General features: G+C 37.6%; 2 protein-coding genes across 2 annotated transcripts; one reads left to right on the forward strand and one right to left on the reverse strand.

The window, feature by feature from the left end:
• The first annotated feature begins 7209 nt into the window (after window positions 1-7209).
• LOC107956995 (protein LYK2) lies at window positions 7210-9245 on the forward strand. The gene has a single exon (XM_016892418.2). It carries the CDS (start codon window positions 7210-7212, stop codon window positions 9223-9225), a length of 2016 nt encoding a protein of 671 aa, XP_016747907.2. The 3' UTR covers window positions 9226-9245.
• Window positions 9246-11195: 1950 nt separating this feature from the next.
• Window positions 11196-12169, reverse strand: LOC107956997 (calcium-binding protein CML38). Its single transcript, XM_016892421.2, has one exon. The coding sequence runs from the start codon at window positions 11708-11710 to the stop codon at window positions 11288-11290; it is 423 nt and encodes a 140-aa protein (XP_016747910.1). The 5' UTR covers window positions 11711-12169; the 3' UTR covers window positions 11196-11287.
• Window positions 12170-15225: the final 3056 nt, after the last annotated feature.

The raw sequence follows: 15225 nt of genomic DNA on the forward strand, positions 1-15225 counted from the left end.
AATAGTGATATTATCATATAAGCCAATGCTTTCTATTATTCTACTTTGTCTAGAAAAATTAACCATGCATATTATATATGACTTATTTTATTTCTAATCAAAATCACTTCTAGTTCAACATTTAATTATCATAAAACTAATATAAAACGTGACTAAAAACTCACAATCCTATTCAACCTTTTAATATATATTAAAATGTTATCATATGTACACCCTATTTAGCTTATGATGTTTTAAACCGGTCAAGATGATTTATATTGTATGATTTTCTATAAACTTTAATTTAAATGTAACATCTAACAATGAATACATTTAAAATAATATCTCGTAACAACATCCAAATGTTAGTTAATAATATAATGATTTGAATAAATAAATTATTCCATATATATCTCAAATCATGAGAAAAAATAATAATAATAATGTTCACTCACGATTTGGATGAAATAAATTAATTCAACTCTAACCAAACCTCTATTTATACATGTACCAATAAGTACATAATTGTGTTTTTGAAAAGTCATAACTTTTCATGGTTGGAAGTTTACCGATTATTAGAATTTAAAATCACCAAATAAACATATGTTTTAGCTTAAGACACCCACCATTGATTCAAAGTTCCATTAACAAATTTAAGTAAATCTATGGGAATTAAAAAAAAAAAGCTCGTCGATTTACCATACAGTGATATGACATCGAAAGCATGGCACTATGAGGATAGCTATAAACAATGAGGTAGTATTGAGAAATTAACAAAGATTTCAAAGCATGTGATAATGCCATGTTCTTTAAGTTTTTATTCGCTTCCACCTATATTTTGTAACTTGATAATCGTACAAAATATATCTTTGATATAAATTTTTTGTGAAAGAATGAGTAATCGAGTTCAATGAAACAAATTACATCAACAGCATGTAACTACTAATACTATAAAATAATATATAATATATCATCCCAAGATAAAAAGTGCTAGGTACCGAAAAAGGTAACAACATAAATATTTTAAAGTAGTAATTAAGAAAAATGAAAATAGTAACAAATTTGTTAGAAATTTTATTCAAGCAATTGGTTTTAAAATGTATGGGTGACAAGATGTATTTAAAATAAAAAGAAATTATAGGATTAAGGTAGTTAGAGATAAATAAATGATAAATAATTTTGGAAAAAAAAACCTACAATAAAATAATAAAATTTTCTGATAAGTCCTTCCTCATATTATTATTAATAAGTTGAGTCATTGAAATCCATCTCTAATCTGGTTATTGCATGTGGAAAATTTTCACGGAGTTGTCTAATCTCATTAAGTCTGTTCCCACATAGACAGCTGATTATAGGAAAGGCAATTCACATGTTTTGTCTAGAAAATCTTGATGAAAGTAAGGAAACTTTTGCTCATTCATCATATCATAATTTTACATGACGGAAAACGTTAGAAATTGCGGGGGCCTCCCCCTCACTTTTGTCAATTCATTGCTATGGTAGGCCATGTATGTCAATGCATGCATGTCTTTGTGGACATGCTTTTATCTACCTTCATTATTTCCCAGTTTTTCCTCTTCTTCCTGCTTCCTTTACCCCATTGATCAGACAGCTTTCTTCATTGCAAAAACCTATATCTATTCTGTTCTGCAAATAACAAATATGCAATCAACATAGTTAATTTAAATCAACCAATAAAGATGACAACTTATTGTCCTAATTCCAGGACCATGTTTGCATTCCAGTTCTGGTCCGTGAATTATAAGCAACTTTTTTCCCCAACTTCAGGACCATATGTACAAAATGTTTGCATATCCATGATCTAATGGGGCATTCATGTCATAGGAAAATGAATATCTATCTATATATAGATATAGATAAGGAACAAATTAAGTGTCCTGTCAATGCACATGTAAGAATATTTTGCAGCATATAAAAGCAGGTTTGAGTGGCCCCAGAAGTTCTCTAAAAGTAGCTGAGAGTGGTGGCTACAATTAGTTCCCCGGCAACTGAAACCTTTGGGATACATAGCCACCCCCTATGTGGTTAACCAACAGCTGGAACCATATAAATATATATACACACAATATCTTCGCCATCCCCAAGAATCCTGTCCTTGAAAAAGCTTTGAGGAAAAAAGCAAAAAAGCTCTTATTTTAAAACTGATGAAGTTGGTTCAGCATGCAGCAAACTCGACAGCATGCAGGCCATGAAGACCAAGTCATGCAGGAGCTGTTGGAACGAGCTGAACTATTCCTATTTTGTTCATCTTGTAATCTTAAGTTAATGTAATGTACTTTAGTTCATTTAGAACTATGTTAGGTTTATGATTGATGTAATTTTGATGACAATTGAGCTGTTAAATCAGCTTTGTTTAAGTGTGCAAGCTTAGTTTTTCAAGTTTCAATGTATTAGTGGTAGTAGGTGATGATTAGGTATCATTATGCAGATTTTGACAAGCAAATTGCTTGGTTCATGTATTGGCATTATGCCATTGTTCAACCCATGAATGAAGTTTTAGTTTGTTCATCAATTTCTCCCTTCATTTTTCTTAGCTTTTCTTCCTTTCTCTAGCTCGAATTCTTTTGTTTGCTCAACAAGTCTCGAGACTTGCTTAACAAGTTTGCACTGAATCTGTTAGTTTCAATTATAGCACCAACAATTGGTATCTAGAGCCTATTTCTTAAAGGATCTGTTACACAAATCCATGGCTTCATCAAGCTTTTCACCAGCTGCACCTCAAGTCTTTAATGGAGAAGGCTATCACATATGGGTGGTCAAAATGAAGACCTACCTGCAGGCTTTCGATCTGTGGGAGGTGGTCAACACTGATGTTGAACCAGAGCCACTTAGAGCTAATCCAACAGTGGCTCAGATCAGGCAGCATGCTGATGAAAGGACCAAGAGGCACAAGGCTATGTCTTGCATCCAAAACTCAGTGTCTGATGTGATTTTCACAAGGATTATGGCCTGTGAATCACCAAAACAGGCCTGGGACAAGTTGCAGGAAGAGTTTCAAGGGACAGAGAGGACAAGGCAGCAACAGTTGTTAAACTTGAGGAGAGATTTCGAGAATTTGAAGATGAAGGAAGAAGAAACTGTCAAGCAATATTCTGACAGGATTATGGCTGTGGTTAACAGCATCAGGCTCCTTGGAGAGCAGTTCAATGAAGCTAGGATAGTGGAGAAGGTTATAGCAACTCTGCCTGAGAGGTATGAGGCAAAAATCTCATCTCTCGAGGACTCAAGGGACCTGTCCACCATCTCCCTGACAGAGTTGATCAATGCTCTATATGCTCAAGAGCAGAGGAGAGCAAGCAGAATGGAGGAGCACCAAGAAGGTGCCTTTCAGGCAAGAACAAATACTGCCTACAAAGGCAAGAAGGCCTGGAGAGACAAGCCAAAGGATGATGCTGCAAGGAGAGAAGGTCAGACTTGCAAGCACTGCAGAAAGGCTGGTCATTCAGAAGAAAAATGCTGGTTTAATCCAGATGCTGTGTGTCAGCATTGTAAGAAAAAGGGTCATGTTGAGAGAGTCTGTAAGAGCAAGGCCAAATCAAGGCGCAACCAGTCTCAACAGATGAAAGCTGAGGCTCGAGTAGCTAAGGAGGACAGTGACCAAGAGGAGCAAGTCTTTACTGTGTCATGCTCAGCTGCTCAGGAAAGATCCTCATCTGGTTGGCTCCTAGACAGTGGATGCACCAACCACATAACACCTGATGCTGCAATCTTCAAGTCTTTAGACAGAAGCTGCAGAACTAAAGTCAAGATAGGAAATGGTCATTTTATTCAAGCTGAAGGCAAGGGTGATGTTCTGATATGCACCATTACAGGTACCAAAGTAATTTCAAATGTGCTGTTGGTGCCTGAAATTGACAGAAACCTGCTCAGCATAGCTCAGTTGCTGGAAAAAGGTTATTCAGTTGTGTTTAAAGACCACCAATGCCAAATCAGTGATCCAAGTGGATCCAAACTGATGGCAGTCCCTATGGCTGATAAGAGCTTTGTGGTTGACTGGACAAAAAAGTCAGACATTGCCTACACAGCCACTTCAGATGAATCCAAGCTGTGGCATCAAAGACTGGGACATGCCAACTTCAGATCGATGGCCCGAATGATCAGAGAAGACCTGGCTGAAAACTTCATCAACTCAGTGGACCATGATGATGTATGTGAAGTATGTCAGCTAGGAAAGCAAGCCAGACTCCCATTTCCCTCGAATCAAGCCTGGAGAGCCTCTGAAAAACTCCAACTGGTGCATACTGATGTGTGTGGCCCTATGAAGACTGAGTCATTAAGTGGAAACAGGTATTTCATACTGTTCATTGATGATTTCTCGAGATATTGCTGGATTTACTTCTTAAAACAGAAATCAGAGGTGGCCACTGTGTTTTGGAAGTTCAAAACTGCTGCTGAGACTGAAACAGGCTGCAAGGTGAAGACCATAAGGTCTGATAATGGGACTGAGTACACCTCAGCTCAGTTCCAAGTCTTCTGTGATAAGGCAGGCATCAAACATCAACTTACCAACATATATACACCTCAGCAGAATGGGGTAAGTGAAAGGAAGAATAGGAGTTTGATGGATATGGCCAGGTGCTTGATGATTCAGAAGAGTCTGCCTAAAGCACTATGGGCAGAAGTAGTTAACACTGTAACATACATTCAAAATAGACTTCCAACCAAGGCTTTGGATCAAAAGACCCCATTCGAGGCCTGGTTTAGCTTCAAGCCATCACTGGCTCATCTGAAGGTCTTTGGATGCATCTGTTATGCACATGTACCTGCTGTTAAAAGGGACAAATTGTCTGAAAGGGCTCGACCTGGTATTTTGGTGGGGTATAGCACTGTTAAGAAGGGCTATAGGATTTTAGATCCTTCAACAAACAAAGTGTCAGTAAGCAGGGATGTGGTATTTGATGAGAGGTCATGTTGGAACTGGGAAAGACATGAACCTGAAGAAGTTTCTGAAGAACTTGCAATAGACCAAGCTGAGCCAGACCAAAATGTCCCTGAAATGGATATTGATGATGAACCAGTCAGAGGAACAAGGCCATTGGCTGAAATTTATGAAAGGGCTCATGTAGCCATAGCTGAACCAAACAACTTTGAAGAGGCTGAGGCTCAGCAAGGGTGGAAACAGGCAATGGCTGAGGAGATCAGCATGATTGAGAAGAACCAGACCTGGGAATTGGTTGAAAGGCCAGTCAAAAGGAAGGTGATTGGGGTGAAATGGGTGTACAAAGCCAAGCAGAATGCTGATGGTACCTTGAACAAGCTGAAAGCAAGGCTAGTTGTCAAGGGGTTCAGTCAGAGGTATGGCTTGGACTACCTAGAGACCTTTGTACTAGTGGCCAGGCTCGACACCATCAGACTGCTGATTGCCTTAGCAGCACAGCTCGAATGGAAGATCCATCAACTTGATGTGAAATCAGCCTTTCTGAATGGTTTCTTAGATGAAGACATCTATGTTGAACAACCACAAGGGTTTGAAATAGCTGGCAGAGAGCATATGGTCTACAAACTGAAGAAGGCCCTATATGGATTAAAACAGGCTCCAAGGGCTTGGTATAGCAGAATCGATGGCTACTTGACTGATCTGGGATTCGATCGAAGTAAGAGTGAGCCAACACTGTATGTCAAGAAACAAGGGACACAAATACAACTCATTGTGTCCCTGTATGTTGATGATCTTCTGGTGACAGGAGGAGATCGAGTAGTGCTGGCTGATTTCAAGACCAAGATGCAGGAAGTGTTTGAAATGTCTGATCTTGGGGAGATGTCATACTTTCTTGGAATGGAGGTGTCTCAAGTGCAGAATGAGATATTTTTAAGCCAGAGAAGCTTTGCCACAAAGATCCTGACCAGGTTCTCCATGCAAAACAGCAAGGCAACTAAAACACCTGTTGCTGTTGGAGAAAAACTATCGAGCCAAGGTGATTTTAAGAAAGTTTGTGAAACAACCTACAGGAGTCTAGTTGGTTGCTTGCTATACTTGACTGCCACTAGACCAGACATCATGTATGCTGTAGGATTGCTCTCAAGGTTCTTGCATTGCTGCAATGAGAAGCATTTCCAAGCTGCAAAGAGAGTGCTGAGATATGTCAAAGGCACTTCAAACTATGGTTTGAAGTACAGCAAAGAAGGAAATCTGAAGCTGGTTGGCTACACTGATAGTGACTGGGCTGGATCGATAGATGACATGAAAAGCACCTCAGGGTATGCTTTTAACCTTGGTTCAGCCATGTTTTGCTGGAGCTCAAAGAAGCAAAGTCTAGTAGCTCAATCTACTGCTGAAGCAGAGTATGTGGCAACAACAAGTGCTGTCAACCAAGCCATATGGCTAAGGAAAATATTGGCTGATTTGAATGTGCATCAAGAGGAAGCTACTGAGATCTTCTGTGACAACCAATCTGCAGTAGCAATTGCTAAAAATCCAGTGTTCCATGGAAGAACAAAACATTTCAGCATCAAGTTGCATGTTGTTCGAGAAATGGAGCAAGCTCAGGAAGTAAAGCTGGTCCACTGTAATTCAGAGGATCAACTTGCAGACATTCTAACCAAAGCCCTTAGTGTCACAAGGTTCGAATGTCTAAGAAAGAAGCTAGGTGTTTGCTCCATGCAAACCAAGGAGGAGTGATGAAGTTGGTTCAGCATGCAGCAAACTCGACAGCATGCAGGCCATGAAGACCAAGTCATGCAGGAGCTCCTGGAACGAGCTGAACTATTCCTATTTTGTTCATCTTGTAATCTTAAGTTAATGTAATGTACTTTAGTTTATTTAGAACTATGTTAGGTTTATGATTGATGTAATTTTGATGATAATTGAGCTGTTAAGTCAGCTTTGTTTAAGTGTGCAAGCTTAGTTTTTCAAGTTTCAATGTATTAGTGGTAGTAGGTGATGATTAGGTATCATTATGCAGATTTTGACAAGCAAATTGCTTGGTTTATGTATTGGCATTATGCCATTGTTCAACCCATGAATGAAGTTTTAGTTTGTTCATCAATTTCTCCCTTCATTTTTCTTAGCTTTTCTTCCTTTCTCTAGCTCGAATTCTTTTGTTTGCTCAACAAGTCTCGAGACTTGCTTAACAAGTTTGCACTGAATCTGTTAGTTTCAATTATAGCACCAACAAAAACCCCTCTCTTTTTTTTTTATGTATGGATCCAAAATATTCACTCTCTCGAAGTGAGCTCTTCTTTTGATTGGTCCGTTATGTTGGAGCTGGTATGGCATCTGTAATGAGTAAAATATACTTGATAGCTTTGGTCTTATTAATATGGTTACTTGTCTCTCCACTTGGACAGAACTTGCTTAGCTGTAACGTTACATCTCCAGATGCTTTGGGTTACCGTTGTCGTATAAATGGATCAGAGGATCAATGCGGCACGTTCGTGGTGCTTCGAGCTACATCATACTACTCATCTCTTTCCAATCTGAGCTTTTATTTAGGCTTCAACAGGGTTGCAATTGCTGAAGCTAATGGCTTCTCTGCACAAACTGAGTTTCTACCAAGAGATCAGCCTTTGCTGTTGCCAATTGATTGTAAATGCAACAATGGTTTGTTCCATGCTGATTTAACAAAAACTACAATCAAAGGGGAGAGCTTCTATGGTATTGCTGAATCACTGCAAGGCTTGACAACCTGCAAAGCAATCCAAGACAAGAATCCCGGGGTCTCACCATGGGGTCTTGGTGACAAAGTCCGGTTAGTGGTACCACTAAGATGCGCATGTCCGTCGCCGTCTGAAGTCGCTTTGAAAGTAAGGCTCTTACTTTCTTACCCTGTAAGTCCAGGTGATACAATTTTTAACTTGGCTGCTGCCTTCAATACAACCTCAGAAGCTATAATATCAACAAATAACAGATCTTTAGAGACTTTTGAACCTGAAAGTTTAGCTACTCTTACATCTCTTTTGATTCCACTTAATGGTGAGCCCCTTCCTCATTTTCCGGAAACCAGCATTCCTATAATTAACCCTCAGAAGAAAAAGCCAAGGATGTGGAAAGTGGGAGTTTATATTGCTGTAAGTGGTGTTGTAATTGGGACTATCATTGCTGTTGCAGCAACCTTCTTGGTGATCCGATTGAAGAGGAAAAAGAAGAAGCAAAACTTAAGCAAGGATGATGATTTGGAACTGCAGCAGCTTAGCTTAAGTGTGCGGACTGCAAGCGAGAAGAAAGTCTCGTTTGCAGGATCTCAGAATGCCGGAGACGGTCGGCTGATAGACAGTGTTACACCTCGTAAGGCGCTACTGGAGTTATATACCATAGAGGAGCTCAGGAAAGCTACCGAGGATTTCAATCCGAGTACTCAGATAGAGGGAAGTGTGTATCATGGTCATCTCAATGGGAAAAGCATGGCAATAAGGCGCACTAGAACAGAAAATATTTCAAAGGTTGAGACTAGATTCTTTACTGATGCAACTCATCACCACCCAAACATAATTAGATTACTCGGAACATGTGTGACTGAGGGCTCCCATTCATTTTTGGTCTTTGAATATGCAAAAAATGGTTCCTTGAAGGATTGGTTACATGGTGGATTGGCAATGAAAAATCAGTTCATAGCCTCATGTTACTGCTTCTTGACATGGAAGCAAAGGCTGAAGATCAGTTTCGATATAGCCGTGGCATTACAGTATATGCATCAAGTTATGAATCCGAGCTATGTTCATAGAAATATCAAGAGCCGAAGCATATTCCTGGATGAAGATTTGAATGCAAAGATTGGGAACTTTGGTATGGCAAGGTGTGTTGAAGATGATACAAAATATCCTGATCTTTCAACAAACCCTTCCAGTTGGAGCTTGGGTTATCTAGCTCCTGAATATCTTCACCAAGGTGTGATCTCCCCAGGCATTGACATATTTGCTTATGGGATAGTTTTGCTCGAAATCTTATCGGGACAAACCCCGATAAGCCGACCGGATAAGAAAGGAGGCGGGAACGTTTGGCTTTCGGAGAAAATCAAGGCCATATTACAATCAGAAAGCGCAGATGAATTAAGGGCATGGATGGACAGTGCATTAGGGGAGAATTACTCATTTGATATGGCAGTCACATTGGCAAACCTTGCAAGAGCTTGCACTGAAGAAGACCCTTGCTTGAGACCAAGTGCTGGAGAGATCGTTGGCAGGTTATCAAGATCGGTGGAAGAACCAACAGAAGGAGAACACACATTGATCTTCGAAAGCTCTTCCAAACCTCTGGTAAACACATCATCCACAACATCCAATCTGTGAATAATATATAATATAATCTGTTAAAAAAGATCCAAAATAGCTATTATTTTCGAGTCCAGGCTTCATAGCCTCTTGTCCTCTTGATAAGGGTATTGAGATCCCTGTAAATAACTACATATATGTAATTAAAAGAAAACTGAGATTGAACAAATAAGGCAGGTTTAAACTTTGTAGTTTTTGTTTAATTTCTCTGAATTTCCTGATACATAATAAATCATTCAAGTAGTCAACATTTTAGAAAAAGCTTGGAAGATTACATACAATTTACTATAAACTATGAAGCCAAATGGTGGGGAATTCTTCATTGAAGCTTGTGCTGCTTTGACTCATTCAGTCAAAGTTTAGCTAAACTATTGAAATTGGCAGAAACTGTATAATAAAAAAGGTTGCTACTTTCTAGGTGACGCTTGGTAGTGGTATGATTCACATTTCTTGGATCACAATCTGCAAGAAAAAATATTGGTAACTGATCTATCTAAGATATTCAATATATTTAAGATTGGAATATTCTTTTTTTACTCCAAAACCATTTTGAAGCTTTTGGTGGTTCTATGAATTTGGGGCCAATAATTAAAAGCTTTTTTATGGGTGGGGAGGGACCAAATGCCACAGTATGAAAATTCTTATAGGGCAAAGTCTCTGGTTCTTCTCCTGTCACATCATGTAGAAATGCGCGAATCTACAGTTTTTTTCCCCTATTTTCTCTTATCGTAAATAGAGGTGATCATGGGCCGGGTCGGGCCGGGCCCATATAAATTTTAGGCTCATCTACTAGGCCCGGGCCCGGCCCGGCCCGAAATATGGGCTTAAAATTTTGCCCAAGCTCGGCCCGAAATAAACTTACTAAGCCCGAGCCCGGCCCGGCCCATATTAAATTTTTTTTATGTCATTAAATAAAAAATTTAAAAATATAATAAATCAAATATATTTAAAAACATAAAAATAAATATTAAAACAAATAAAAATAATACTAAAACAATTCTTAAAACAATACACAAATTAATAATATAATAAAAAATGGTTATATTAAAAATTTAAAATAATTAAAAATAAAATAAAAAATATATATTAATATATAATTCGGGCCGGGCCGGGCCGGACCCGGGCCAAAAAACCCTTACCTGAGGCCCGGCCCGTTTTCTAAACGGGCCTCGTTTTTTTGCCCAAGCCCATTTTTCGGGCCTATATTTTTACCCAAACCCTCCCATTTTTCGGGCGAGCCTTCGGGCCGGGCCGGGCCGCCCAGCCCATGATCAGCTCTAATCGTAAACTGCAGTTTGCAATATTATTATTTTATTTTAAAAAAATTAGGCTTTAATTGAAAATTTTCTAGATTTATAGATTTTACATAAAAATAAAAAATAAAAATGTACTTGTTGTTTTTCAAGAAAAATAAGTTTAAAAAAATAAAATTACACTCATAATAATATTTTTTACTTTATAAAAAAATTAAAATTTTAATCATTTTTGTGTTTATGACTCCAACTTATTTAGGGGATTTAAAATAGATGAACATTTGAACTTAAGTTTTTAATGTACTTATTGCATTATTTTATTTTTGTTTAGCGGATTTTAACTTAATTTTAAAGAGAAATTTTTACAGTTTCATTCTTAAAAGTTTATAAACCCTCCCAATAGGTTTGGTATTAGATTCGAAGTGTCCGTGCTCAATTTTATTCCCGCAAAATTAAAATTGTCTCAACAAAAAGACTAGATAAAGTGGTGTCTAAGTTGCCTATTCAACTCCCATATGTATTAAGACAAGGGATCAAACACTCCTCTCCGTAAATTTACTCATAACCTCTCAGAATATTTAAATCAAAAAATAAAATGTGATAAAAAGATACCTAATTGATGTTCCAATTACTTTGTTGAAGGTATCATATTATTGACATTTAATATAAAAAATCTTAATATCGTTATGTGAAATAAAAATATTTTTAAGAAATCCCAACAAAGAACAAGGAAAGAGAAGAAGAAAGAGATGTATATATATATATATACATCCAAGCATCATGACTTCAAATTCATCGTTAAGATTATATATGTAAATATGACAAGTTCATAACATCATGACTCTAAATTCATCAAAATTGAGGACTCCATCGCCATTAAGATCAAACTGAGCAATCATGGATTTACATTCCTCTAAAGTTCTAGATTCACCTAATCTACTAAGTATCCTCTTCAAACTCTTTGGCGTAATACACCCACAACCTTCCATCTCATACATCTTGAAAGCCTCTTTCAAATCATTCACTTTCTCTTCCTCTCCTACTTCTTCCACTAACCTAATGAAGTCCTCCAACCCCAACAATCCATCCCCGTCCGTATCCAACACCTCCACCGCCACCTCCGCCTCTTCCCGTGACAGCTCCCCTCCTATCGCCTTCACGCACAGTTGAAGCTCCGCCGGGGATATCTTCCCATCTTTATTCTCATCGAAGTGATTAAATACCCTCTCGTATTCTTGGTGTTTGTCCATTCCAATAATGGGAATCAAGCTCTAAACAAAATGGAGCAACAAGTTGAAGGTTCACATGACATATAAAGCTAGCTTAAACCCCAAAATGTTATATAGTTGGGTTGTAACACAAGCCTAAAATGGGGAATAGGAAAGTGAGGGCAACGTGTGTGTATGTAAATTATACGAAGGGGATGAGCGAAGTGGGCGCCTGGCGTGAGGTGACCACCTTGTAACTTGTCTTTAGGGGCTAAAGAAGACTTTGACCTTTCAACTTCATGCATGGGGATGTTTGAAGGAAAAAGAAAGTGTTAAAGCGGAAATCAAAGAAAGAAAAAAGGAGCGCATTCAGACTAATGGATTGGTAGAGAGAGGGGTTTTTACGGCCAACCATCAAATCAGAACGCCCACAACCCTAATAAATAATTGAAGACTAGTGGTAAATAACCCAGAAAAGGGGCAGAAAGGTTTGACTTTATCAAATTTCCCACCAAGATAGGAGATTAATGGGAGCCTTCAACCATTTCGTCATTATAAATCTGGTAATAAAATTACTTGACCTTCTTTCTTCTTCAGTTTTATACAATAGACCTCAGAATTAAAATTAAAAATCATATTCACTCACTTTATTTGGTAAGAGTATTAATATTATAAGAGTTAAATTTATTATTTTAATAACTAATATTATTACTTTTGATTATTCTCTCCTTAAATCATTTAAGGAATGCTCACCTAAATATCCTCAACTTTACATATTATATAATTTAGTCTTTATTCAAACAAATTCAGGAAATTCATTGTGTGGTTGGGCAAACTCGTATCAGCTGGAAAATCCAAACTATGTCAATTCCCATAAACCGGACATCCCCCATCTTCCAATGCCAGCCTCGTTGAATATCGGTTACCAGTCGCTGATGGCTGCCCCGGTAACAAGTTTTGGCCCGAAGAGAGTCATCGGAGGATCAAACAACAATGTTATTTCTAGACATGTTGCAATACCAAACAGAGAAATAGTAGAGTTTTCCAGAAGAGCCCAACGACATAGACCCGTAGCGAAGCCATTGTTTCTAGAGATAAAAATCTAGTTTTGAGATGGACTCCATGGGAAATCCGAGAAATTGGATCGGTTTTGCTGGGACAACAATGGCGGAAGGTTTGAGATGAAGAGAGCAAAGTAGGGCTTAGTTTGGATGGGCGGTGTGTTTACCTTCGGTGAGGTTAAAAACAGCGGTGGCAGTGAGATTAGTTACTGTAGCGGTGAGATTGGATACTGTAGCGGTGAGATTAGAAACAGCGGTGGAGTGTGTGTTTGGATTCAAACGCAGCTGTAGCGGTGAGGTGAAAATGAAAAATGACTATTAAGGACATCATATTAGAATTGATATATAATAGAAGTTTTTAAATTATTTTACTTATATAAAATTATTAAAATATGTGAATTTATAAATTTATTTAATAAAATATTAAAATGTATCTTTTAATATTTTATTATAAATATTTTAATGAATTATATAATCAATTTAAATTATTTATTAGATAAAATGATAATAATTTTTAATTTTTTATTATATAACCAATGTTTAAAACGAATGAAATCATCAGATTTTCTTCCATATGCTCCATTCTTCCTTTGCCTTCTAAAAATTTTAAGTTCTGTTCTCCATTCTTAACAGTAGCTAAAAGCTTGAACTTCAAGTATTTTTCCTTCATATTTTACCCGGGTATAATACATTGCTGCTGGTGCTCTGTTTGAAATTCTTACTTTACCCGGTTAAAGTGTGTTGAAACTCCAACATAGATAACAGAATTTGGCCGCCAAATCTGAAAAAAAATAACAGATTGATAAAGAAACTTTAAGGATAAAATGGTAAAATAATAAATGGAAGTTCAACCAGTGAGCTTACTGCTGCTGAAAGCTCCAGTTGATTTTTGGGATAGCAGTGTGATGAGAATTGATTTTGGTTGCACTGAAACACTCAACCAAACAGCTTCCCAGTGAGGTTGGGAGTCCAACTGCACCTCACTGGCTTTAAACGGTGAACCAAAAGAAGCCTAGAAGGAGAAGAAGAGGTGTTCCAAAAAAAATAAAAACTTTAAAAGTCATTCATTCTAATTTTTTTTTATAATTTTTAAAATTCTAAGGATTTTTTAAAAAATTTTGAATTATGCTGAAATGGTTAAATGTGGTGATATTTTTTTTATTGCAATCACAGTTTTTTAGGGTTCTTTATTTAATGTAAGGATTTAAATTCTAAATTAGACTAATTATGCATTACTCTTCTTGTTCCTACACCGCTGGAATCATCTTGAAGATGTTGTCCTGAGGCTCTCGAATTATTCAAAGCCCAAGCTATTGCCGCTATCTCGTCCGTTACCTAATTTCTTTTGCGAAAGACATGTGTCACCCTAACATCCCATTCCTTCCCAAGTAAGTGCCAAATCGATCGTAACACTACCTTATTAGCTGCCAGATTTCCTTTATGCCTCAACAGTCAAACAACCTCCATGTTATTCGTCCCTAAAATCTCCTTCCTCATACCCATGTCCATTTCACATTTTAACCCATCATATGCTCTCCACAGCTCGGCATCTAGGATCAGGCATGGCCCAAAGCTTCTTGAGAAACTGATCAGCCAACGTCCATCAGCATCTCGAATGATTCCCTTGGCGATGCCACCCCTTCCTCAGTCCGCAACGCCCCGACTGTATTTACCTTACACCATACTTCCATCGGTTTCTCCCAGATTACCAACCAACTATACTTTTGGCCACTGGCACTTTGCTGTCGCCCCACGAGACCAACTGCTCTTCGCATGTCAATACATATCATGTTGCTTTTCTCTGAAATTCCTTTTGTTTCAATAAAGCTAGGGTCAAGGACAAGCTTATTTCAACAAATTCAATAAGTTTCGACATATAAATCCAAACAGCAGGTCCCAGTCGACAGCATCCACTTTCGCAAACTAAGCTGGATCTCGTATATTCAATTGCACCCATTCTTTAATATTCATTGACAAAAACTCTCTGAACTAAAGTGAACCATACCGATTTCGCAACAAAACACTGGCGCAGTAAATGGTCTATATCTTCGACTACATTACCACAAGAAGCAGTAACACCAGAGGAAAACCCTCACTCTTTCTGGCCCCTATGTTAAAGCAGTAACACCAGCAATGTTTATGTTGTTTATATTTGGTCTGTTGGTCTGGTTAATTGTTTTTATTGATTTATTAATTAAGTCTTTAGTCAATGTTTAATTTAATCAGTTGTTTTTATTTTCTAGTTAAATGATTGTTAAGTCTTTGAGTATATCCCTAATTTTCAGGATAGTGGTTTGTATTAGCACAGAAGAATCAACTCGAGATTGCCAATAAGAAAGTTGAATTAACCTTTGAGATGTTATGGTGAAAGCAATAAAAATTGTGCAACAAAGAACACAAGGATTTATAGTAGTTCGGCTCCAATTGCCTACTCCACTACCTTAGCTTATCACAACTAAAGTGTAACAGCTCGTTTTTTAGTGGTTTCAGGACCAT

This window comes from Gossypium hirsutum, chromosome A05 (genome assembly GCF_007990345.1).
Source record: "Gossypium hirsutum isolate 1008001.06 chromosome A05, Gossypium_hirsutum_v2.1, whole genome shotgun sequence".
Taxonomy (NCBI): Eukaryota; Viridiplantae; Streptophyta; class Magnoliopsida; order Malvales; family Malvaceae; genus Gossypium; species Gossypium hirsutum.

Coding starts and splice junctions, on each gene's coding strand:
- LOC107956995 (XM_016892418.2), top strand. CDS start 7,210: ATGGCATCTGTAATGAGTAAAATATACTTGATAGCTTTGGTCTTATTA.
- LOC107956997 (XM_016892421.2), bottom strand. CDS start 11,710: ATGGACAAACACCAAGAATACGAGAGGGTATTTAATCACTTCGATGAG.